At 41.0% G+C, this 26,690-nt stretch overlaps 1 protein-coding gene across 2 annotated transcripts in view; it reads right to left on the bottom strand.

The window, feature by feature from the left end:
• tenm1 (teneurin transmembrane protein 1) overlaps positions 1-26,690 on the bottom strand; it is a 480,926-nt gene that overhangs the window by 226,059 nt on the left and 228,177 nt on the right. For both annotated transcript variants that reach the window (XM_062045519.1, XM_062045520.1), the window contains exon 6: positions 20,512-20,682. In XM_062045519.1, the coding sequence (XP_061901503.1) occupies positions 20,512-20,682 (171 nt within the window). The remainder of the gene's footprint in view (positions 1-20,511; positions 20,683-26,690) is intronic.

Genomic DNA, 26,690 nt, shown 5'->3' with positions numbered 1-26,690 from the left:
TGTGTGAGGCTCGTCTCATAACCCCGCCTCCTGGTGCCAAGGCGAGCACCTCCGCCGCAGAATGCACCGCCCGACGGGAGCGCCGCGGCCACACCAACCAAAGTCCACACCCAAACCCTCCACGTGCAAGACCGAATCCACCCAAAAAAAGTCACTTAACAAGAAGCCAAAAAGTGCAAAAACAACAATGCTCGCGCTGCAGGAGCCGCGAACGACCGCAGGGACACAACATTAGGTACACCTGCACTGCAGGTTCATATGTTTGTAAATCTGACTGTGATGATGCAGTCGTGCCTCACCAGACATTAACCTCACCGCACGCCACTGATAAGCATGTATACACTTCGGAATGGTGTCCAATCAAATGTTCACAACCACTGCTGCAAGCTACCAAGGCATCCCGTTCAAATAAAGTCCAACATCAGATTACCGAAAATTGTTCTGCTAGTTTTGAAAATATGTTTCAATAATTGTACATTTACAAATTTGAGCTGATTCAATACCAAACAAAACAGGAATTAACAACAAAAACAAAACCCTGCAGTCAAAAACTTCCTTGGAAAAAGAAAATGGAGACTTGAAACAGAAATAATTCACATTACACAGGTTTTGTCCAAGCCTGCTATACCAGCCACTCTGTCTGCATTTTTACATTTCACTGCCTAGATCCTTGTCTGCCCTCGTTAATGAGCAATCACTCTGGAGTGCTTCACTCTGTCAAACAAATACAAAATAAAGAGAAGAGAAGAGAGGGAATTGGGGACTTTGGACATTTTTGAAGTCCATCCATCCATCCATCCATCCATCCATCTTCTTCCGCTTATCCGAGGTCGGGTCGCGGGGGAAGCAGCCTAAGCAGGGAAGCCCAGACTTCCCTCTCCCCAGCCACTTCGTCTAGCTCTTCCCGGGGGATCCCGAGGCGTTCCCAGGCCAGCCGGGAGACATAGTCTTCCCAACGTGTCCTGGGTCTTCCCCGTGGCCTCCTACCGGTCGGACGTGCCCTAAACACCTCCCTAGGGAGGCGTTGGGGTGGCATCCTGACCAGATGCCCGAACCACCTCATCTGGCTCCTCTCGATGTGGAGGAGCAGTGGCTTTACTTTGAGCTCCTCCCGGATGACAGACCTTCTCACCCTATCTCTAAGGGAGAGACCCGCCACCCGGCGGAGGAAACTCATTTCGGCCGCTTGTACCCGTGATCTTGTCCTTTCGGTCATAACCCAAAGCTCATGACCATAGGTGAGGATGGGAACGTAGATCGACCGGTAAATTGAGAGCTTTGCCTTGCGACTCAGCTCCTTCTTCACCACAACGGACCGATACAGCGCCCGCATTACTGAAGACGCCGCACCGATCCGCCTGTCGATCTCACGATCCACTCTTCCCTCACTCGTGAACAAGACTCCGAGGTACTTTAACTCCTCCACTTGGGGCAAGATCTCCTCCCCAACCCGGAGATGGCACTCCACCCTTTTCCGGGCAAGAACCATGGACTCGGACTTGGAGGTGCTGATTCTCATCCCAGTCGCTTCACACTCAGCTGCGAACCGATCAAGTGAGAGCTGAAGATCCTGGCCAGATGAAGCCATCAGGACCACATCATCTGCAAAAAGCAGAGACCTAATCCCGCAGCCACCAAACCGGAACCCCTCAACGCCTTGACTGCGCCTAGAAATTCTGTCCATAAAAGTTATGAACAGAATCGGTGACAAAGGGCAGCCTTGGCGGAGTCCAACCCTCACTGGAAACGTGTCCGACTTACTGCCGGCAATGCGGACCAAGCTCTGACACTGATCATACAGGGAGCGGACCACCACAATCAGACAGTCCGATACCCCATACTCTCTGAGCACTCCCCACAGGACTTCCCGAGGGACACGGTCGAATGCCTTTTCCAAGTCCACAAAGCACATGTAGACTGGTTGGGCAAACTCCCATGCACCCTCAAGGACCCTGCCGAGAGTATAGAGCTGGTCCACAGTTCCACGACCAGGACGAAAACCACACTGTTCCTCCTGAATCCGAGGTTCGACTATCCGGCGTAGCCTCCTCTCCAGTACACCTGAATAGACCTTACCGGGAAGGCTGAGGAGTGTGATCCCCCGATAGTTAGAACACACCCTCCGGTTCCCCTTTTTAAAGAGAGGAACCACCACCCCGGTCTGCCAATCCAGAGGTACCGCCCCCGATGTCCACGCGATGCTGCAGAGTCTTGTCAACCAAGACAGCCCCACAGCATCCAGAGCCTTAAGGAACTCTGGGCGGATCTCATCCACCCCCGGGGCCCTGCCACTGAGGAGCTTTTTAACTACCTCAGCAACCTCAGCCCCAGAAATAGGAGAGCCCACCACAGATTCCCCAGGCACTGCTTCCTCATAGGAAGACGTGTTGGTGGGATTGAGGAGGTCTTCGAAGTATTCCCTCCACCGATCCACAACATCCGCAGTCGAGGTCAGCAGAACACCATCCTCACCATACACGGTGTTGATAGTGCACTGCTTCCCCTTCCTGAGGCGGCGGCTGGTGGTCCAGAATCGCTTCGAAGCCGTCCGGAAGTCGTTTTCCATGGCTTCCCCGAACTCCTCCCGTGTCCGAGTTTTTGCCTCCACGACCACTGAAGCCGCACACCGCTTGGCCTGTCGGTACCTGTCCGCTGCCTCAGGAGTCCTATGAGCCAAAAGAACCCGATAGGACTCCTTCAGCTTGACGGCATCCCTCACCGCCGGTGTCCACCAACGGGTTCTAGGATTACCGCCACGACAGGCACCAACTACTTTGCGGCCACAGCTCCAATCAGCCGCCTCGACAATAGAGGTGCAGAACATGGTCCACTCGGACTCAAAGTCCAGCACCTCCCTCGTGACATGTTCAAAGTTCTTCCGGAGGTGGGAATTGAAACTCTCTCTGACAGGAGACTCTGCCAGACATTCCCAGCAAACCCTCACAATGCGTTTGGGCCTGCCAGGTCTGTCCGGCATCCTGCCCCACCATCGCAGCCAACTCACCACCAGGTGGTGATCGGTAGAAAGCTCCGCCCTTCTCTTCACCCGAGTGTCCAAAACATGAGGCCGCAAATCCGATGACACAACTACAAAGTCGATCATGGAACTGCGGCCCAGGGTGTCCTGGTGCCAAGTGCACATATGGACACCCTTATGCTTGAACATGGTGTTCGTTATGGACAATCCGTGACGGACACAAAAGTCCAATAACAACACACCACTCGGGTTCAGATCCGGGCGGCCATTCTTACCAATCACGCCTCTCCCGGTTTCACTGTCGTTGCCAATATGAGCGTTGAAGTCCCCCAGTAGAACGAGGGAATCACCCGGGGGAGCACCCTCAAGTACTCCCTCGAGTGAATCCAAAAAGGGTGGGTACTCTGAGCTGCTGTTAGGCGCGTAAGCGCAAACCACAGTCAGGACCCGTCCCCCCACCCGAAGGCGGAGGGAAGCTACCCTCTCGTCCACCGGGTTGAACTCCAACATGCAGGTTCTGAGCCGGGGGGCAACAAGAATTGCCACCCCAGCCCGTCGCCTCTCACTGCCGGCAACGCCAGAGTGGAAGAGAGTCCATCCCCTCTCGAGAGAACTGGTTCCAGAGCCCTTGCTGTGCGTCGAAGTGAGTCCGACTATGTCTAGCCGGAACTTCTCCACCTCGCGCACCAGCTCGGACTCCTTCACCCCCAGCGAGGTGACGTTCCACGTCCCAAGAGCTAGCTTCTGTAGCCGAGGATCGGACCGCCAAGTGCCCTGCCTTCGGCTGCCGCCCAGCTCACATTGCACCCGACCTCTATGGCCCCTGCTATGGGTGGTGAGCCCATTGGAGGGGGGACCCACGTTGCCTCTTCGGGCTGTGCCCGGCCGGGCCCCATGGGGACAGGCCCGGCCACCAGGCGCTCGCCTTCGTGCCCCAACTCCGGGCCTGGCTCCAGAGGGGGGCCCCGGTGACCCGCGTCCGGGCGAGGGAAATCTGAGTCTCGGTTCTTGTATTTTTTGAAGTATTGCATAATTTACCTGTGAATGTGTTTTAATCTCTAAATGTAGTAAGGTGAAATGTTTTACACAGAAAGGAGTGGATAAGCAGAATACATTGTTTATAATTAAATTAAATAATGTATCAATATTTCTCAGTAATTAATGACAAGAGCAATGTAAAACCATTAATCAGTCTTACCCCCACAGTCGTGAAGTGTTAGTTTTGTTATAGAACAGATAAATAATAATTTGTTCATCAACAAAGACAATGACGAAGACAGATTGACCATTGAGAGTACCAAGAATTTTTCCAGCGGGCCGATCAATAATGAACATCGTTCTCATGAGGGTATGCGTTGTGTGGTCAAAATTTGGTGTGCAATGTTGGGATTCTAGTTGATAAGACAAATTCCTATCTAACTATCATTTGGTAAGCATAAAGCAAATACTGAAGAAGCCACAGAAGGACAACATGCATAGCAGACTAAGAATTCACCTCTCGAAGTTCCATGGAAGCAGTGCCATACATACCATGCCATGTGTGGTCAAGAACTACACATAACCACTTCCTCAAGCCTAGGACTTGTTAAACATCAGTCAAGTTTGACAACCACCTGTTATGCTCATTGTGACTAGAGTAGGGTTATGCAACTAAATTGTTTAAATTGTTTTGGGGGCCCCCATTTCCAGATAGCTAAGGAACGGGCGGTGGGGGTCAGACTTCTCCCTTCACTATTAGTCTTATTTTGTAATTGCCTGAGAACCAGCATATTTTACAGTAGACATTTAATTTGAGTAATTTGTGAGATTTACAGGAGTGTTCAGCTGTTTGTAAGGACCTTCTACAAATAAGCTAGTCAAACATCACCTCTGATATCGCTCTAGTGTTTTTAAAAAAAAATCAGCTGGATATCTTTCACAAGTTTTTTAACTGAACTGCAGGTCACCAGTTGAAAAGCCCAAATGATGAAAAAAAAGGACCTAAGATGGATCCTGGAGGATCACTACTAGTATAACTTAAGTAGTTGAACAAATTAATACTGACCGCATCTGAAGTAAATATGCTTTCGTAACACATTACTTACATAAATCACATTACGAAAACATTTTGTAACTGCCAAAAAGAATGAGACTTAAAGGGGTGCCTTAAGGAATGCCGCAGTTATGTGAATCACAAGTTTGGACACCAGTGTTGTATGTTTGCTAGCAAGGTTAAAATGTCAATGTAAATGTGTTCACAGTGGTCCAAGTTCCTCTATGCAACAGGAGCACTCTAGTGTTTTGCGGAATTTGCAGCAAAAAATGTTTTTAAACCAAGTTTTGAACTGAACTCGGGGGGCATGTATGGTGTCATTCCCGATTTGGCCCCCAGGTTGCCAGTTGCATAGCCCTGGACTACAGTATATAAGTGTGTTGTGAACCAGCATCCATGTTCTTTCTACCATATTTCTCGTCTTGTCATATCTCTGTTACGTTATGTTATGAAGGAAGGAATGATCCAATTGCTAAATGACTGTAAATTGATTGGAAAATTTCCCGCATATGGTAGTCTGTTTACGTATTGTTTCAAGTGTCCAAATATTGCCTACTATCAATAGTAATTATGATTAAATAACTAGCATGCATTGCACACAACTCTAAACAGTAGGAAATACTAACACAGTGAATCACAAGTTTGGACACCAGTGTTGTATGTTTGCTAGCAAGGTTAAAATGTCAATATAAATGTGTTCACAGTGGTCCAAGTTCCTCTATGCAACAGGAGCACTCTAGTGTTTTGCGGAATTTGCAGCAAAAAATGTTTTTAAACCAAGTTTTGAACTGAACTCGGGGGGCATGTATGGTGTCATTCCCGATTTGGCCCCCAGGTTGCCAGTTGCATAGCCCTGGACTACAGTATCTACGTGTGTTGTGAACCAGCATCCATGTTCTTTCTACCATATTTCTCGTCTTGTCATATCTCTGTTACGTTATGTTATGAAGGAAGGAATGATCCAATCGCTAATAGACTGTAAATTGATTGGAAAATTTCCCGCATATGGTAGTCTGTTTACGTATTGTTTCAAGTGTCCAAATATTGCCTACTATCAATAGTAATTATGATTAAATAACTAGCATGCAGTGCACACAACTCTAAACAGTAGGAAATACTAACACAGTAACGCCAAAAGTAGGGGATTCAGGAAAACTCATGATTCGATTGTGATTCTTGGGGTGACAATTCCATTCAGAATCGATTCTCGATTCAACACAATTCCCAAATAAAACTGATTCTAGCAATCTGTTATTTGTTTAAAAAAATATATATCAAAACCTTTCCAAAACAGGTTAAAGGTTGCGAAAGCTCCTCTTGGCTGCTGATGTATGACACATCAAAAATATGCAGCGAGTAAGCATGAAGATAGCTTAAAACATGTTTATTTAAAAATCAATTTTGGATAAATATAATTCCAATTTGGTTTTTGTTAAGCATTCATTTATACAAACTTCTGTTCTTTTGATATTTTTTCCTTGTTTCAGTAATGCAGACTTATGTTTCCTGTTGAAGAACATGATTATTATTGATGGAGTGGATCCTTATTTTGTTCTGCTTAGTGGACGGCAAGCTTCGATGTTGTTAATGTCCAGTTCCAGTAAATGCGGCCACTTGCTGCTCCAGATCCAGTAAATGCGGCCACTTGCTGCTCCGTGGAGTTGGCATCTTGTTTTCCCGGCTCCCCTACAATGTTGGTACCCGCCGCCCGTGCAAACGTGGGTGGCCTAATGCGGAGCCCGGTCAAGATGATGTCGTTCATCCGAGTGTACTGCTCCAGTTCCTCCACTCTGTTAGTTCTCACACTTTTTTGTCTTTTTCGTCGTTCTGGACGCGTAGGTATTGCACCTCCTCCACCAGCCGCATTATTGTTTCCAACGTGTTTCTTGACAGCTGACATCTCAGCCGTAAGGAACTCAAGCGCTCTCCTTAGCTCCTCACTGTCCTCGGCCGAAAGCATCGTCTTTGGCCCAATCCTTGGTAGCAGCAGCTGGGCCTGCTGCTGCTACCAAAGCCTCACCCTCACCTAAGTGTAGCTGCTGCCACTGTCGCTCGTCGCGGCAGGCCTCGCCAAACCACGTCGCCGCAGTTGTGCAGGCCTCACCGCCTCCGTGCCTCGCTGGTTGTGAAGGCCTCGTAGCCGCTGGCCTGGCTAGTTGCGCTCACACGCTGGTGCTCCCACGACACACTGCTGAAGTTAAACAATCCTGGGCTACAAAAGACCGATTTTGTTGGATGAGGAGTGAACGTAACGATGAGCTCTTTGCTGTGTCCACACTTAGCGTATGCAGTGTGACTTGAAAGGTGAAGTTATACTGGCTGGTCTTAATTCCTGCTTGGGTCCAACACAATCAACACACAAGGTGGTGGTCTACATAACATGTAATGGGGGTTCTTCGGTCAAAATTTTGCATAGATTACATTTTACAGACCATCTTCAATCCACGTTCTGACGTCTCTTTAGGATGCAACGTTTTGTGGGCGGTCTTATTTACGTGCCTGATCCACTTCGACTGTGTCTTCTACCCATCAGCCATGTTGTACACTGTCCTGGGTGTGACTCAAAACTGCATCCGGTGATGAGGCTCCAGTTCGGGAGTTCTGGAGTTTTGGGGAAGGTGGAGTTACCCCTCAGTTACCGTTGCTCCCAAGTCCACCCTGACCCGGGGTGGTAGTACCTGTCAGGGTCCCAGCTATGGGTTAAATAGCTTGCAGAGACCGCCTCAAAAGTCTCTGCCTCCCGCTGCCTTGTGGGACAGGCTTTTAAACCAAAGGCTAAGGGTGAGATCCCTGACAGAATCCTCCTGGACCACAGTTTTGGAAGGGCGGTTGATATTTCTACGCAGAATATCCCGCTGGAGCGGTGTGCGGGCGGCACAATCGTCTTACTTCGGTATGCCACTGTGTCAACCCTCACACTGTCAAGACTGCGGATCACCCCTTGCGCAGGGCTTCTTCACAATAATCAATCACGCGCAAACCAGGTGTCTATGTATGTCACAAAAACAATACCTCGTCATACTCTCTGGAGTGGCCGTGAAGACACTGGAAAAACTCATCTCACCAAGCATACTGTATGTTTTTAATTTCTAGTCAAAATATCTCAACAAACTTAAGACAAGTCACAATCCCCTGAATAGTATTGTTTTCAGTGAGACATAAGAACCAGACTTAAGAATGTTTTTAGGCAATATAATACTACTTCTGAGCATCAAAAGTTCTTTATAAAACATAATACTTGACAATATGAGTAAGTAAAGCTAATAATAAGTTCTAATTGCTCATTTCAAGATGAGTTTTTAAAGCTTAAATATAATGTCTTACTTCAAGAAATCTTGACGTGTTCCATTGCTCCTTAATAGCAAAAATAGATTGTATTTTCTTTTTTTTTACTCTTTTTAAGAGGGGCATTTTTTTCCAGTGTAGTTTTTAGGCCTTCACATTAAATCTACTGACAGACATAAGTATAATTGTATGTTACTTTGTATTAGAAATGGCAACAGCAGAGGATGCATGTGCATGTATGAGCCAGTCTGCCCCACAACAAAAGGCTAGAGATGAAGGAGAAACTTATTGACTACAATGGCTGACTCACGCAAAGCTCTTCGGATAAAACTTTACCATATATGGAGCTATCCGTTGAGGTCACCTAGGAAAATGTCACAAATGGAGCAAATTCTAAAGTATGAAGAGGAATTATGATTGTTTTAGAAATATCTATGCCAAGCCTCCATGGTTTGATTTCAAATTTTTGGGACTTATGCAGATCCCAAATACACAAAAATATGCACCAATTGTAAGAAAAGTTGATTTTGCATAACATGTTTGGCTTGGAAGCATAGACCCTAACCTTTAGCTACCTCCACAGATTCTCCATTGGATCGAGAACTGGGTTCTGACGAGCCACTATAAAACTTTGTTTTGGTGCCTTTCAAAATGTTCAAGACTTTGATGTATGTTGTAGGTTGTTGTGTTGCTGGAAGATCAAACTATGAGACAACCTGAGACTGATAGAAGACTTATTGATGTTATTCTTGAAAATATTGATATTCTTTATGTATTTATTTTATTATGGTCCCATGCACCCAAACACGGCTTCCGTGCCTGAAGCAGCAAAACAGCCCCCCAGCATTATGCTCTCACCATCCTTTTTACTGTTGGGACAGTACTTTTAGGATTTTGAAGGCCTCGCCCTTCCTTTGCCAAACAAAAGCAGCATCCATACAGTCAAAAAGCGGAAGTTAATTTTATAAAACTGGAGAACTGACTTTCAAAAGTCATCACCATGTTTCAGATTCTGCCTGGAAAATTTCAGTCAAGCTTTGATGTGCCACTGTGAGATGAGAGCAAGTAGGTTTTTGTTAGATGGTGGCCATGAAGTCCACAACGAGCCTTCACAATGTGAAACATCAAGTAAGGAGGATAAGAAATCACCTTTGTAGTGTTCTTAAACTATTTTGTTGTACAAAGTTCTAGAAATGTTGAGTGTTTGATGACGCCCAGGTTTATATTTGACAAAAATATATATTTTTTGGTGCTGTGCAGAGATGCATCGCAGATTTTTTAAGGGACTGTGAGAGGCTCAAAATTGCAGTGTATCATTGCTCCTTAAGAGGAGTGTCTACTTTTCATTTCATTTCATTTCATTCATGTTTATTTCGAATATGTAGACAAAACAAAAACAACAAATTTTGAAAAAAACAACAAAAAAGCCATTCAAGAATGAATAACAAAAACAATAATAATAATAATAATAATAGTAATAATAAAAAGCAAAAGAAACAGTACATTATAATAAACATTATTGTAAACATATCCGAAAAGGAGTGAGAAGAAGTAAAAACTTATGTACTCTCACCCCTCTTATTACTTACTGTATGCTTAATAATAATAATAATAGTATACAAACATGTTATGTCATATAAATACATATACATATATAAGTATGTACACATATATATATATATATATATATATATATATATATATATATATATATATATATATATATATATATATATATATATATATATATATATATATATACAACATACATTTAACAAGTAACTATGAATGTGACACAACAGCGTGTATACATAGTATACATATACATACACATACAAACCTACTGACTCTTAGTGCAGTTCACTATATCCTGTGAACAATATATTTTTGTACATTCTTTTAAAAACATTGATGCTTGGACTTTGCTTATGTACTTCGCTCAGATTGTTCCACAACTTGACACCTGTGATGGAAATGCGAAAACTTTTCATGGTGGAATTTCTCATCTGAATTTTAAAATTGAGTTCTCTCCTCAAACTATGCCCCCCCTCACGTTCACTAAACATGTTTTGAATGTTCAGTGGTAACAAATGTTTCCTAGCCCTGTACATAGTTATTGCTGTTTGATATGAGACAATGTCGGTGAATTTTAATAATTCAGACTGTAGACATAGTGGATTGGTGTGTTCCAGATAGCCGACCTTGTGAATGATCCTTACTGCTCTTTTTTGTAAAATGATTAGTGACTGTAACAAACTTTTGTAATTGTTACCCCAGACTTCAGTACAGTAGTTTAAGTATGGCAAGACTAAAGAACAGTAGAGAGTGTGGAGTGACTTATGATCCAGAACCTGCTTTGCTTTGTTTATGACTGCTATACTTCTTGCTACTTTGTATTTGACATGTGTAATATGTGCTTTCCAGCTGAGCTTGTCGTCAATTGTTACACCAAGGAATTTGATTTTGTGCACTTGCTCAATAGCCACCCCATCAATTTCTATATTTAACTGTGTGTTTAACCTGAACCTGCCAAAGAACATAAACTTGGTCTTACTCACATTCAAAGATAATTTGTTCCAGTCAAACCATAATTTCAGTTTATACAACTCTTCATTTATGTTCTTTTGTAATGAATCTAGATCATCACCAGAGCAAAATACATTAGTGTCATCTGCGAAAAGTACCATAGACAGCAACTTGGATACTTGGCAAATATCATTTATGTACAGTATAAAACGTTTTGGTCCCAATACTGACCCCAGGGGGACTCCACAAGCAATGTCCAAGCAATTTGATCTATGGTTTCCCAGCTTCACAAACTGTTTCCGTCTGTCCAAATAGCTTTTTATCCAGTCTACTGCCATAAATCTTATACCAATTTTCTCCAGTTTATTAATTAATATATTGTGATTGATAATGTCAAAATCTTTTCTGAGGTCAATGAAGATGCCAATTGCATATTGATGATTATCAATTGCGTCTGTGATTCTTTCAATGGATTCCATCAATGCCTGAGAAGTTGATCTTTTAGTTCTAAAACCATATTGACTCTCTGAGAGTTCCATCAATGCCTGAGAAGTTGATCTTTTAGTTCTAAAACCATATTGACTCTCTGAGAGTACATTATATTTTCCAGGAATTAATGTAATCTGCTATTAAATAGTTTCTCCAATATTTTTGAAAATTGAGGCAGTAGTGAGACAGGTCTGTAGTTTGTGCAGAGGTGTTTGCTCCCATTTTTATACAGTGGAATGACCTTTGCTATTTTCATTTGATTTGGAAATGAACCGGTTTGAAACGATAAATTGCATATGTGAGTAAGTGGCTTAGAAATCCCCTCAATGACCAGTTTGACCAATGACATGTCAATATCATTAAAATATGTTGATTGTTTGTTTTTACAGTTTTTTACTATGTCCAATATTTCCTTCTCTTCGACTCTCTCAAGGAACATTGAGCATGGATTTCTCTTCACCAGATCCCCCATATGCTCCCCTTCCACCCCTCGATCCATAACTTTACTCTCTAGATCAGGGCCTACTTTAACAAAAAAGTGATTGAAGCGATCTGCCACCTCCTCCATATTGCAATTTTCAATATCATCTTCTTTGAAATATTTAGGTAAGCTGTTTTGTTTGACACCATCTCTTATTATACTGTTTAATATGTTCCATATCCCTTTTATATTATCTTTATTACGCTCTAGTTTATTCTTGTAGTATTCTTTCTTACTTATCCTTATAACATTGATTAACTTATTTTTATATTTTTTATATTTATCCTCAGCTTCTTTGGTTCTCTGTCTAATAAAATTCCTGTATAATGCATTTTTCTTTTTATAAGAATTTTGCAAACCTTTCGTTAACCATGGGCAGTTATCATATGCTCTTGTTTTGTTGTATTCTTTGATTGGACAATGTTTATCATACTTTGACTTAAATATTTCCAAAAATATATTATACGCACTGTCCACATCTTTTTCATTATAAATCATATCCCAGTTCAGTGATACTAGATCCTGTATTAACATATTAATAGATTTTTGATTTGATTGGATTTGATTTTCTACTATCTTCAATATAAGATCCAAACTGTTATCCATACTTTTTGGCATTATAATAACACTCAACAACATTTTGGAGTAGCTCCAGAGTCTCTGTCCATCAAGTGGTCTATTGATACCAATACTGCTTCTTGGGTCTCTTTCATAAGAATCAGTGTACATTTACTGCTTGGATGTGGTCCAAACCTAATTGAGTGCTCAGGTGTGTTTTTAAAGCTCAAACTTACAAGGAGTGTAATAATTTTGACCTTGTCAGTTTTCATCAAATCTTTCATGATGACTTCTTGAAAATTAATTTAAATTTCAAAATGTGTCATTGAAGAATGGTTTACAAACAGGAATGCTAATATTGCCAACACTGCACATAATTTTGGAGAATTTTGTCTGTTAGCATATACTGTATGTTACTGTATGTAATTCCCACTCTGGAATCCACTCTAAAAATATATACACTACCGTTCAAAAGTTTGGGGTCACCCAAAATATTTTGTGGAATAGCATTCATTTCTAAGAACAAGAATAGACTGGCGAGTTTCAGATGACAGTTCTCTTTTTCTGGCCATTTTGAGCGTTCAATTGACCCCACAAATGTGATGCTCCAGAAACTCAATCTGCTCAAAGGAAGGTCAGTTTTGTAGCTTCTGTAACGAGCTAAACTGTTTTCAGATGTGTGAACATGATTGCACAAGGGTTTTCTAATCATCAATTAGCCTTCTGAGCCAATGAGCAAACACATTGTACCATTAGAACACTGGAGTGATAGTTTCTGGAAATGGGCCTCTATACACCTATGTAGATATTGCACCAAAAACCAGACATTTGCAGCTAGAATAGTCATTTACCACATTAGCAATGTATAGAGTGTATTTCTTTAAAGTTAAGACTAGTTTAAAGTTATCTTCATTGAAAAGTACAGTGCTTTTCCTTCAAAAATAAGGACATTTCAATGTGACCCCAAACTTTTGAACGGTAGTGTATTTGAAGGACAACCATAACGTCGTTGACACGTGGATGAAATGATTAAAAAATACAATACTTAACCTGTGGACAGGTCCTTAAAAAGGTCCCACGATTCAATGCTGGATTTCTCAGTGAGTGATTTAAATTCAGCGTGAGTAGCAACAGACAGGTTGATGCTAATGCTTTCTCAACTTGAAGCATGGGTTCCCCTAAATGATCTGCCGGAATACTGGTGCAGGTGGGGCTATGTGCGTGTGTGTGCATGTGTGTAGCAGTTACATCCTGAGAATGTATCTCAGCGTGAGAAAATCAATGAGATCAGTGTAACACAGAGTAGTCCATCGGCATTTGCACAACCATCTCTCTCTCTCACCGACATACTCGTTTCATTTTCCCACATACAGAGAGTATGTACACGTTCTCGAACACACTGCTCACACTCGCCTCTAATTTCTCTCTGCACGGAATATTGATGTGCACTTTAAGAGCCCTTCTCTCTGTCACTTTCTAGTCTGCACTCATTTTCCAACCACACGAGAGTGAAAAGAAAAATTTGGCATTGACTTCGTGCAACCATTGCTTTGGCTCAGGTGGCATTCCTCAAGCTCTGTATTCATCATCACTTGATAAAGCAATATGCTCCCACTGAATGTCAGTTTATATCATTTCATGTCATTAATATATCTGGCTGCTCCCAAGTGAGTAAAATAGTATTCGCAAACTAATTAAGGGAGACAGAACATTTCTTCTCGAGGCACATCAGCTTACGCTCTGTGCTGCACCTATGCTATTTTAATTTGCCAATGTGTATGTCAGCTGAAGAAATATTAAAAATCCTGTGCACTGTCACACACATCACGCTCAGCAGCCTGAACTTGATTATCATGGGTTGAGTGGTAATTCATTTAATAATAATTAGAATTACTTTTAAAAGGATGTAAAGGACGATGAAGGGCTTCTGGAGATTTGTGGAAACTATGGAAAGCATAGAATATTAAAAAAAAAGGAAAAACTGCGATAACGCGTTAATTATAAGTTCCTTTAACAGCAATATGTTTTTTTACACGAGATTAATGGGCACGCGTCCTGACACCTTTTGGACCCTTGGTCCATTCCGTAGCGTGGGGTAATTTAAAGGCGTCCAGTTACTATTGAGCCACAAACTCGAAAATAGCGAGCAAACATGCAAAAAGAAAGGGGGTGGGGGGGCATTATGGAAATCTCAGATCCAAAGCCATGGCAAGTCATTCTACCGACGAGAAAATACCATTTTACCTTTAAGCGCCATCATTGGAGCAAACGCCTGCTGGTGCGCTCTGCTGCTTGTATTAATAACATAAAATGTAGACTGTTACAATAACTTCTTTAGTAAACAGGAATAAAAGCTCAGAAAAAAGACAGTAGAGAGAAAGTATAGAGTCACTTTGATAGGAGACGTTTGTCAAAACATGTCAATTCTCTTCTCATTCCATCACACACTGGTCTAACTAAAATGCATCTTATATTACGATCATGTTTTGTTATAGATGTTTTGTATTGTCATTATGTGATATTTCTACCCAAATAAATGTTTTCTGGCAGACTGAAATAAAGTGTACATGTTTTTTATAACCTGTTTTGACTGATAGACCACAATTACAAAATGTTTTGCAGGCTGAAGCTTACATTTTATGAATAAATAGAGAAGGTTAAAATATTGCTATGCAGATTAGAAGACTATTAACTTGTACTACATGTAATGTATAGAATATCAGAAGCAATTATTACGGTAGAAATATCACATTTTACATTATCAAACATCTTTGACAATCAAAACCATGATCGTAACAATCTACATTTTGTGTTATTAATGCATGAAACTGGTATCTAAACATGGCATAGATCCCCCCTCTGAATGCAAGTGCCCCTAGAGCAGAAATACAAATTAGGTTTTCCTACAAAAATAAAATCTGGCAATCTTCTAAAGCGGGTTTACAACCTTTTTGCGTTAAGCTGTTTAATAGAGCATAATGTTTAAAAACAACATGTTATTAAAGCAAATTAATTGCCCTGTCATGGCAATAAAAACATTCTAAATGATCTGTCTAGGGCAGGGCTATTCAACCTGTGGCCCAGGGGGCAAATCCAGTCCGGGAATGACATAATTTTAGGCCCTAAATTATGTTAAAAAACTTGTAAGACAAACCTTTTTGCGGCAAATTTACAAAACACAGAACTTGGACCACTATAAACACACACAGATCCTTGCATTGAAATTTTGACTTTGTTGTCAAACAGAGAACACTGGGGTCCAAACTTGTCTGTTACTCAAAGCACCCCTTTAACAATGGAGACTGCAAAGAAGAAATCTGTAGGTGGGATCGGTGTATTAGCGGCTGGCTGCAGCAACACAACCAGGAGGACTTTGAGTTGGATAGCAGACGCGCTATCCGACGCTAGCCGCCGACCGCATCGATGATCGGGTGAAGTCTTTCGTCGCGCCGTCGATCGCTGGAACGCAGGTGAGCACGGGTGTTGATGAGCAGATGAGGGCTGGCGTAGGTGGAGCACTAATGTTTTTATCATAGCTTTGACGAGGTCCCGTAGCTAAGTTAGCTTCAATGGCGTCGTTAGCAACAGCATTGCTAAGCTTCGACAGGCGGCACAGCATTAACCGTGTGGTTACAGGTCCAGTGTTTGGTAGTATTGTTGATCTCCTGTCTATCCTTCCAGTCAGGGGCTTATTTCTTTTGTTTCTATCTGCATTTAAGCACGATGCTATCACGTTAGCTCCGTAGCTAAAGTGCTTCACCGATGTATTGTCGTGGAGATAAAAGTCACCGTGAATGTCCATTTTGCGTTCTCGACTCTCATTTTCAAGAGGATATAGTATCCGAGGTGGTTTAAAATACAAATCCGTGATCCACAATAGAAAAAGGAGAAAGTGTGGAATCCAATGAGCCCTTTTACCTAAGTTACGGTCAGAGCGAAAAAAGATACGTCCTGCACTGCACTCTAGTCCTTCACTCTCACGTTCCTCATCCACGAATCTTTCATCCTCGCTCAAATTAATGGGGTAATCGTCACTTTCTCAGTCCGAATCGCTCTCGCTGCTGGTGTAAACAATGGGGAAATGTGAGGAGCCTTTCAACCTTTGACGTCACGCTACTTCCGGTACAGGCAAGGCTTTTTTTTATAAGCGACCAAAAGTTGCGGACTTTATCGTCGATGTTCTCTACTAAATCCTTTCAGCAAAAATATGGCAATATCGCGAAATGATCAAGTATGACACATAGAATGGATCTGCTATCCCTGTTTAAATAAATAAAAAATCATTTCAGTAGGCCTTTAAGTCCTCTCCTTTTTGACATAAAATAAATTATTTTCATAATGTGATTTATGTAATGTGTTACCATTGCTTGTTTACTTGAGAAGCACTTTGGCTCCCACACATACTGTGAGACAAATATATTGTACATACAAACACACATACTGTACCTACACACATACACAATTATTCATACATTAATACATACATTTGTGCATAGGTACTTACGCACATACACAAGTACATATGCTCCCACATACATACACAAATACAGTAAATACATACACACTCACGGTACATACATCCAAAAGTACATTCACTGTACAATTATACATATACACATAATGTACATATACAAGGACATATGCATAAATATACTTATGCATATGATCACGTTTCATCAAACATATATTAACGTTGTTCCTCCCTGGGGAAACTGGGTAAAAGACAGCACACTGATAAAGCTTAACCTATTTTTACTATAACAATGTACTGGTTAATATGGTTTGCTTCTTTTTACTCCCCTCCATGTATCTGCTTTTTTTTGTAATTCAAGTTTTCATTACATATACGTATTGTTGCATTAGTAACAATTATTTTGTCGATAATAAAGGTAATATGTATTATTATTTATTGTCAAAAGTGGTATTTCCATTGGTATTTGTATTGCTCCATTTTTAGTACAATAATGTTCATTGTCATTACTACGGTATTCATATTTACTTCACTAACTGCTTCTTTGCTATAATTTTTCAAAATCATATTTGTACATATCGTATTTGCTGATGTTGTTCTGTTGTTGTTTTTGTTGTCTCTCGGTCGTATCCCCCTCTTGTCCTCGCACTTTCGCCCACTGTCTTCCTTTTTTCTATCCCCTCTTGCACACCAGTCAAGAATGTCCTCACTCATCTTTGCACGGAGCTTCGCATTGACCTAATTGATCACTGACTGTATAACAATTTATAACCATCCGCAGAGCATGTGTAGTCAAAATAAATTATACATTCTACCTATGTCTATACATGATTAATCCAATAATTATTTGTGATTAATCACATGACTTAACGCATTAACTTTGACAGCCCTAATTTCTAAAAAAACATTTTGACGTCAGTAATTACTCAGATTCAACACATTTGTGCAAATAGTGCTTATGTTAGCCATCCATCAAGCAAATAGCTATCCATCAATCATGTGTGTCGTCTTCCCACCTCCTCTCTCTAATGTCAAGTCTTTATCCTTTTGGGCACTTGCAGCTTCCTCACCAGCCTTCGCAATGTAATCTAGGGGATTGTGTGATTTGTGGGTGTGCGAGGTGATGGGTACAGCAGGATGAACGTGATAATCTGCCGCACTGGATTACAGACCAATCTCTAATCTCTCTAGCCCTCCTCTGTCCAGGGAATACCTCCGAGGGTAGTGAATTAATCCAAGCCTGCATGCGGCTTAACTTTGCCCATTTTGATTTCCCGGTGTTCATCAAGCAAGCAAAATCAATAGAAGTTGAAACATTATTGTATTGTGATGCAAGAGTCAGAAGTGAATTAAATGACCGCTGTGTGTTCTATTATCTCGGATTTAACTACTGATGAGACCTTTAATCCTCCGAATGTGAGGATTCATCAAGAACAGTTGCTTTAGGGACGTCTCAGGTTGCCTAAATTGCAGAGTGCTGCAGTTTATCTTAAACCTTCTCTGTCTAAATGCTGAACATGAGCTCTGACAACATCTATGCAATATCCATCAGCCAACCATGAAGGTTGTTGTGTCCTACCTGACACCATGACCTGCACACTCACAATTAATGTACCGTATCATGAGGTTAAATTGGTGTTAGCAATTCCTCTGGCTAGAGAATGACTGAGCGGAGAAAGTCTATTCCAATCACGTAGTGGCGATGAGGGAACATGATTAACCAATTATCTTGCCTTTCTACAAAATGACTAATCAGATCTAGACTGATTTCTGAAGTGATATCTCTTATTGGAACATGCTTTGAGATTGGTATGTTGTGTATGCAAGCTCAGGTTTATTTAGAACATAAATAAATAAATAAATATTTGTGAATTTCAAAATCACAGCAGTCTTAACAAGCCAATATGGACTAAATGGAAGAGCAACACTTAAAATTAAATTCTTATTCAATATGTTGGATATTTACTGTATTTTTCGGACTATATGGTGCACTTAAAATATTCTTTTTTTTCTCAAAAATCGACAGTGCGCCTTATTACCCAATGCGCCTAATGTACATATTATTTCTGGTTGTGCTTACCGACCTCAAAGCAATTTTATTTGGTACATTTTGTACCAGTGTGACCACTGATCAGTAGATGGCAGTCACACAAGAGATACGTGTGGACTGCAAGTTGACGGCTGTTCCATAAATGACACAAGCAAGTACCCGAAAGCAAGCAACCCCAAAACTTTGATGTTTCATTGATGATATAGATCATTACACACGGCACTCAAAAATGTGTCAACATGTTTTGTTACGACTTTGAAAAGCTACAAAGCCACACCGCTTGATGGAACGCAGAGCATTACAGCTACCGTAGTCAGACGTACTGCACTTAAACATCCATCCATCCAGCCATTTTCTACCTCTTGTCCCTTTTGCGGTAGCGGGGGGTGCTGTAGTCTATCCCAGCTGCACTGGGCAAAAGGCAGGGTACACCCTGGACAAGTCACCACCTCATCGCAGGGCAAACACAGATAGACAGACAACATTCATACTCACATTCACACACTAGGGCATACGGTTATTATTATGATGTGTGTGTATAAGGACCCCAAAATGACACCTATTGGGAGACATATTATTTGGGTTTGTTTTTGCAATATCATGCAAAACTAACTATTATTACCTATTTGTACCTGCTGATGAGTATTTGGGATCTACAAAAGTCCCGGAAATGTGTGCGCGTTTGCCTTTGTAGTTCACGCCATAGTCCACGGAGTTCCTTCTTGTTGTGGGGCATTCCTCTTTCGCTGTTGCCATCTCTAATTTAAAGTAGCGCACAGTTGTAAATTATATATGTCAGTAGACTCGCGATGGAAGCGCTAAAAACTACCGGTACAACAATGACAGGGAGAAGACGTTGTCAAAATGGACCCACTTTAATAAAAACGTCACATCCTGAAGAGATGGTCAGAAAGTGACTTTTATCGTTTATCTTTGTGAAAAATATTGGACACAATGTGTTGTCAAGCTTATGAGACGTGATGCAAGTGTAAGCCACTGTGACACTACTGTTCATTTTTTTAATGTTTTAATTTTTTTTATAAATGGCTGTGATGAAAATGTTAATGAGGGATTTCTAATCACTGCTATGTTTGAATTCTTATCAATATTGATACTGTTGTTGATATTATTAATTTTTGCTTGACTACTTTTGGATTGTTTTGTGTCATGTTTGTATGTCCTCTCAATTGCTCTGTTGATTGCTATTCTGAATGTTGCAGGGTCGGGTTTGGTTTTGGAATTGGAATTGTATTATTATGGTATTATTGTGTATTATTTTGTTGGATTGATTAATAACAACAACAACAAAAAAAAACGACTTGAAGATGGTCTGTAAAACATAATCTACACAACATTTTGACTAAATAACCCCCATTACATGTGATGTAATGGTGATGGAAGTGTTTTAATTGTAGAAAGAAAATCATAATATCACCCCTTAAAGGCTTCTTATGACCCGGTGCGCCTTTTGTATGAAAATAGACCTGAATAGACATGCAGTGGCAGTGTGCCTTATAATCTGATGCACTCTATGGTTCGAAAAATACGGTACACATTTTCTTCAAGTCTTTGACTAGGTAAGACTTGTCAACTGTTGACAGCCTGGAACATCCCATATTTCATTGTGGCTGTTTTTGCTCACCTCTGTCACCAGTGTGTGTATTCTCAGGGTTGATTGTGTCCAGCAGGTGGATGGAGCTGGTCGGTCTGGGTTTGCGATCCTCCTGCTGATGGTCTGCCGAGTTCACACCATTCTCGTACAGCTGGCTCTCGCCGTGCTGCAGATGCCAGGTCAGACCGAACAGGTGGACCGCTACACACACACACACACACACACACACACACACACACACACACACACACACACACACACACACACACACACACACACACACACACACACACACACACACACACACACATACTTGTCTTTAATGCTCATATCATAGTTATCATTTATTGTATGTGCTTATTAGTGTCCATCAAGGCAGCAGACAATTAGTAGTTGCACAAAGAACAGAGAGAAAATGTATACGCACACACTCGCATGCATTGTGGCAGTGGTGGGCAATTACGGGAGATCTTCAGAACTTGAGCCCAAGGCTGATATTAAAGTGCTAACACAGTCTTTTATGCATGACTAATGATGCTTTGAAAGCCGCTGCCGATTCACAATCCATATGGGCCTTTTAAACAACAAAGGGTATGGGAGGGTACTGGATTTCCCCCTCCTACTCGTAAAACTGTTTACTGGGAAAACAATCCAACGTGCCGTTAAATAGAAGCAACCAACATCTGCCCATTAAGGAAATTAATTGTCTTGCAAGACTGTCAATAAAATGTTTCATAAAATATTCACCTAACTCGGACTATTCATAATGTGCCATTCATGCTGGATGTGGCTTGCATTTTTGCTTTAAACATATCTGTGAAGATAGCGTCGCTTCAGCGAAGCAAAGAACAAAGCAAATGAAATAATTCACCGCCGAGTTTTCTTATGTGACACCTTAGGAACATCAAACAAAAGCAAAAGCGTTGAACCACAAAGTAACTATGCAACGGTGGCAGTCAGAGGCTGTCTGCCAGCATTGCAGATCAAGGTAAAGAACTTCTGAAGACTTCAAACATCTTCAATTTCCATCTAGCTTCTGTTGATTGGCAACACCCAGACAATGTACTTGACACAAGCTTGCTAACCCCTTAAAAAAATCCAAAGCTACAAAATAACATTTGCTACCACCTACATATAGTCGCGATCAAAAGTTTACATACACTTGTAAAGAACATAATGTCATGGCTGTCTTGAGTTTCCAATAATTTCTACAGCTCTTATTTTTTGTGATAGAGTGATTGGAGCACATACTTGTTTGTCACAAAAAACATTCATGAAGTTTGGTTCTTTTATGAATGTATTATGGGTCTACTGAAAATGTGACCAAATCTGCTGGGTCAAAAGTATACATACAGCAATGTTAATATTTGGTTACATGTTCTTTGGCAAGTTTCACTGCAATAAGGCACTTTTGGTATCCATCCACAAGCTTCTGGTTGAAGTTTTGACCACTCCTCTTGACAAAATTGGTGCAGTTCAGCTAAATGTGTTGGTTTTCTGACACATACTTGTTTCTTTAGCATTGCCCACACGTTTAAGTCAGAACTTTGGGAAGGCCATTTTAAAACCATAATTCTAGCCTGATTTAGCCATTTCTTTACCACTTTTGACGCGTGTTTGGGCTCATTGTCCTGTTGGTACACCCAACTGCGCCCAAGACCCAACCTCCGAGCTGATGATTTTAGGTTGTCCTGAAGAATTTGGAGGTAATCCTCCTTTTTCATTGTCCCATTTACTCTCTGTAAAGCACCAGTTCCATTGGCAGCAAAACAGGCCCAGAGCATAATACTACCACCACCATGCTTGACGGTAGGAATTGGTGTTCCTGGGATGAAAAGCCTCACCATTTCTCCTCCAAACATATTGCTGGGTATTGTGGCCAAACAGCTCCATTTTTTTTTTATCTTTACAAGTGTATGTAAACTTTTGATCGAGAAATGAGCCTGCTGTTCCATGAAGGCATGCATGGATGGATGAACATGCAAACTAATAACAGACTGACGAGGAATACCTAATTAAATTGCACAATCTCTCTGATGCAAAAGCAAGAGAATAAATTGGAAATATAAAATAGGCTGATTTATTTTTTGCTGCAAAGCTGTAGTCAATCAACTCATAGATACATTTCAACATCCAACTCAAGCCGATTTTGGTTTCACTCTCGACTCATGCACAATACGAGTTCTTCAAAGCAGCACACTGACGATCACTGAGGCCATGAGAGAGACGTCATGCTGCATTTAGTTCAAACTAATTGAACTGTCAGCCTGTGACGAGACCAGACATGGACATACACAGATTCCTCACATCAATTTGGCTATGAGCCATTCATCTTAAAATATGCTTTCTTTTTTGCCCCAACTCTAGTTTTCATATGTTTAAAGAATTCAGTGTTGGGGGATTATCTCATTAACAAACGGGTGTGAACTAAGTTGTGAGGACTCATTCTGACACTGAAGGAAAAGTAGCTCACAAAAACCGGATTGTATATTTAATTTCATGGTTTGAGTTCATCCACAAACCCCATTAATTGTCTGCTTCTGCCAGTGTAAGCCATATGAGGCATTCCCAAAAATATATATAGTAGATACAGATATATCCATCCGTTATATCTGTTGTTTACTCTGTAAAGGATGGCATTTCTAACCCTATGCATGTATTTGTTATGAAATAGTCTGTTTTTAAGAGCAGTGTTAGACACTGTCCATGGATATGCTGTGGGGTTAGAATTAGAAATACATATTTGAATCATATTTGTATATCAATTCCCTATTGTTTTCTTGTTAAAGTTCATAAGTGAACATAATCCTTTCAAGCTTGTATTTTGGCCGGAGGCTCAGTACACCCTGCATTGACCGCAAGTCATTTGCAGTTACAAAAGTACACAAGTCCTTAACAGTTCAGTTTAGTTTATTCATTTCAATAGCACATTTTAAAACAACCCCAGTTGGCCAAAGTGCTGTACGGACATAAATAATAAATAATACCAAATAGTGCTCTTAACTGCTGTGATGATAGCAAAATGTGCAATTTCCATGACAAAATTTAGCAACGCTTTAAACTTTCAGACTCAATGTTGCTTGTGTTGATGGTAAATAGTCTAGTTAAAATTGAATACTCTCTATGAAGGTAACGCAACATATGGCTATAGCATTCACTAGGAATATGTACCTTTCAAATGTAATTTAAATGTGTCAGTCTTGTCTTTTGTTAAGTCCTAAAAAGTTTTTTCCTGTAATTATTGTACTTATTACTTATCACCAATTTTCTGAATAACAACGTTATACGATAACGGTGTTACTAACACTGTTACTTTTAGTAGTAACGAGTAATCTAATTAATTACTTTTATGTACAGTATGTTACAATCCCGTTAGGGAGAGTGTATTGTGGCATGCTATTTTTGATTAGACGACATTACCAAGACACGGTCTGCTACGAATATGCATGTTTGCCCACCAAGTACTTTAGTCAATACCCAGTTTGCTCCAGGAAGTGACGTCACGTGCGAGTTAACTATAGAAAATAAATACGATTTGATTTTACGCGAATCGTCACTCAATAGTACCAATGGAAATCAGCCGGTATCTATGAAAGTACCACATTTGGTCTGAACTGAAAAAATATAAAGTTGAAACGTTGTAAAACATTTGTGATATTTACTAAATGTAATGAAGAATGTGTTTCAGAATAATATACCACACTTGAGACTACATAAAATATGTAGTGTTGCAACACAAACTATTTTCTATCGCGTGTTCTGAAAGGGTTGGCAGATCCTTTCGTAGTTAGCATTTCCACCATTAAGCTCCCATACTTCATTTTCTCTCTACGTCCTCTCATGTAAATTGCCTTTCTCGTTCCTGTTAGCCCACATCTTTGTCAGCTAACTCTAATGCCACTCCAGTGATGACTTTGTGACAACAGTCCTTACCTACTCTCCTGTACTCTCTTCTTCACCACAATATCCCACCTCACAAACCCTTTACAAAATCCTCACCCTTCCTGCTAATCAGCCTCTCTTTCTTTGTCTTGCTCACTCTTTGTTTTATGGCTGTTGATCTTTAGCCTCGACACTTATAATCTAGAGTCCATGAGCCGTGATGAGGAGGCATGATGAGGAAAGGATGGTTATGTGGAGTGTGCACACTCTTATAATTCAACAGGCCAAAATGAGGTTACCTTTATAGACCTCACAGCAATATGAATGATTACTGATGATATTCACAATGTTATTCTGTAAAGTTGCAAAAAGTGAAGTGAAGTGTAAATTATATAGCGCTTTTATCTAGTGACTGAAAGCACTTTTACATAGTGAAACCCAATATCTAAGTTACATTTAAACCAGTGTGGGTGGCACTGGGAGCAGGTGGGTAAAGTGTATTGCCCAAGGAGACAACGGCAGTGACTAGGATGGTGGAAGCGGGGATTGAACTTGGAACCCTCAAGTTGCTGGCATGGCCGCTATACCAACCGAGCTATACCGCCCTATACCATGCGGTATATCAAGATAGGGTGCCTTTTGTACTTGAAAGCACTTTAAAATTTGAAGACACCTGCACCAATATGTTGCCTACTAGGGATGTAATGGTATCAACGTTTCATAGTACATTATTATTGTGGCACCCCAACCCACAAAAAAAAGACCTAAAAATTCCAACATATGCAGAATGAAGAGGCAGGAATGTTTAGAATAAACACACTTACTGTAATTGAAAAACATTATACTCTAATGCCTTCTGCCCGAGTGCAGCTGGATAGGCTCTAGCCCCCCCGCGACATCAAAAGAGATCTGCAGTAGAAAATGGAAGTAACTTTTCAGTTTACTCGTATTTCCTGCGCATAATTTTTTTGGGGTGTTTCCCTCCGTGCAGTGTGCCGTTACCTGGTGGCTTTGTATCGCCTTGGAAACACTCGAGACAAAAGTGGCGTGCTCTGATTTCCAGAATGCAATCTTTCTTACCTCTGCCAAAGAGGTTACTTTTTTCACCAGGGTTTGTTCATCTGTTTGTTAGCAACATAAATCAAACATTTATGGACAGATTTTGATGACATTTTCAGTAAATGTCTCCAAAACATTCCTCTTATCTACTACAAACATTCACTTACTGCTTACGACGGTCCTCGCCCCCACCTTGCCAGTCCCACACTGTGCAGAGAATTCTGGGAGATTCTGGCCAACGCTAAAGCGCCAGAAAAAAACCTACACTCACCAAGTGTTCCTTTGATACTGTGACAAGTCACGGCATTATCGTGAAGACTTTTAAACTGCAATACCGCGATATATCTACAATACCTATTGCCTAAATTCCTTAAGGTTTCCCGTTGCATAAAAACTCTGTGTTCTGTAAATAATCAATATATTTAATAAAGGATGATTTTGCACATTAATAAATAACCCATGAAAAATAGCAAATAACAATAAGAAGGTCCTGGGTTCCATCCCCGCGCTCGGAGTCTTTCTGTGTGGAGTTTGCATGTTCTCCCCGTGACTGTGTGGGTTCCTTCCTGGCACTCTGGCTTCTTACCACCTCCAAAGACATGCACCTGGGGTAGGTTGATTGGCAACACAAAAATTGGCCCTAGTGTGTGAATGTGAGTGTGAATGTTGTCTGTCTATCTGTGTTGGCCCTGCGATGAGGTGGAGACTTGTTCAGGGTGTACCCTGTCTTCCACCCAAATGCAGCTGGTATAGGTTCCAGCAACCCTGCGACCCCAAGAGGGACAAGCGGTATAAAATGGATGGATGGAAATTGAAAATATAGATTTCAATTTAGGGTTAAGGTAAAATAATTTAATCATTAATTCTGATCATGTACTGACTGATTTTTACCAAGGAAATAATTTTAGTAAAGCTGAAGTAAGAACCCTTTTTAAGAATATTGTAGTTTGTTTTAAAGCTTAAAACACTGATTTTAAAAACCCAACTCACCTCAAATACTGTGTTATTTCTGACCATTCAACAAAAATATGCTGCACATTTGCTGTGGCTCGTGTGAGATGTATTACGGGCTTTAGTGTCCCAAAAAACAAGAGCAAACTCAAAGCTTTAAGCAAGCTCAAGAGCTTTACACAATATGTGCTTGACCCTTACATACATATGACATAAGTCGACTGCAAATTCTACACAGGGGCAGATTAACTTGCTAAATCAGTTGTAGACCCCAACTGAGCCATACAGCTTCTTCACCCATGTTCTATAACGATACA

Source organism: Entelurus aequoreus, linkage group LG04, assembly GCF_033978785.1.
Source record: "Entelurus aequoreus isolate RoL-2023_Sb linkage group LG04, RoL_Eaeq_v1.1, whole genome shotgun sequence".
Classification (NCBI taxonomy): domain Eukaryota; kingdom Metazoa; phylum Chordata; class Actinopteri; order Syngnathiformes; family Syngnathidae; genus Entelurus; species Entelurus aequoreus.
This window is presented reverse-complemented; position numbering and strand designations above follow the sequence as displayed.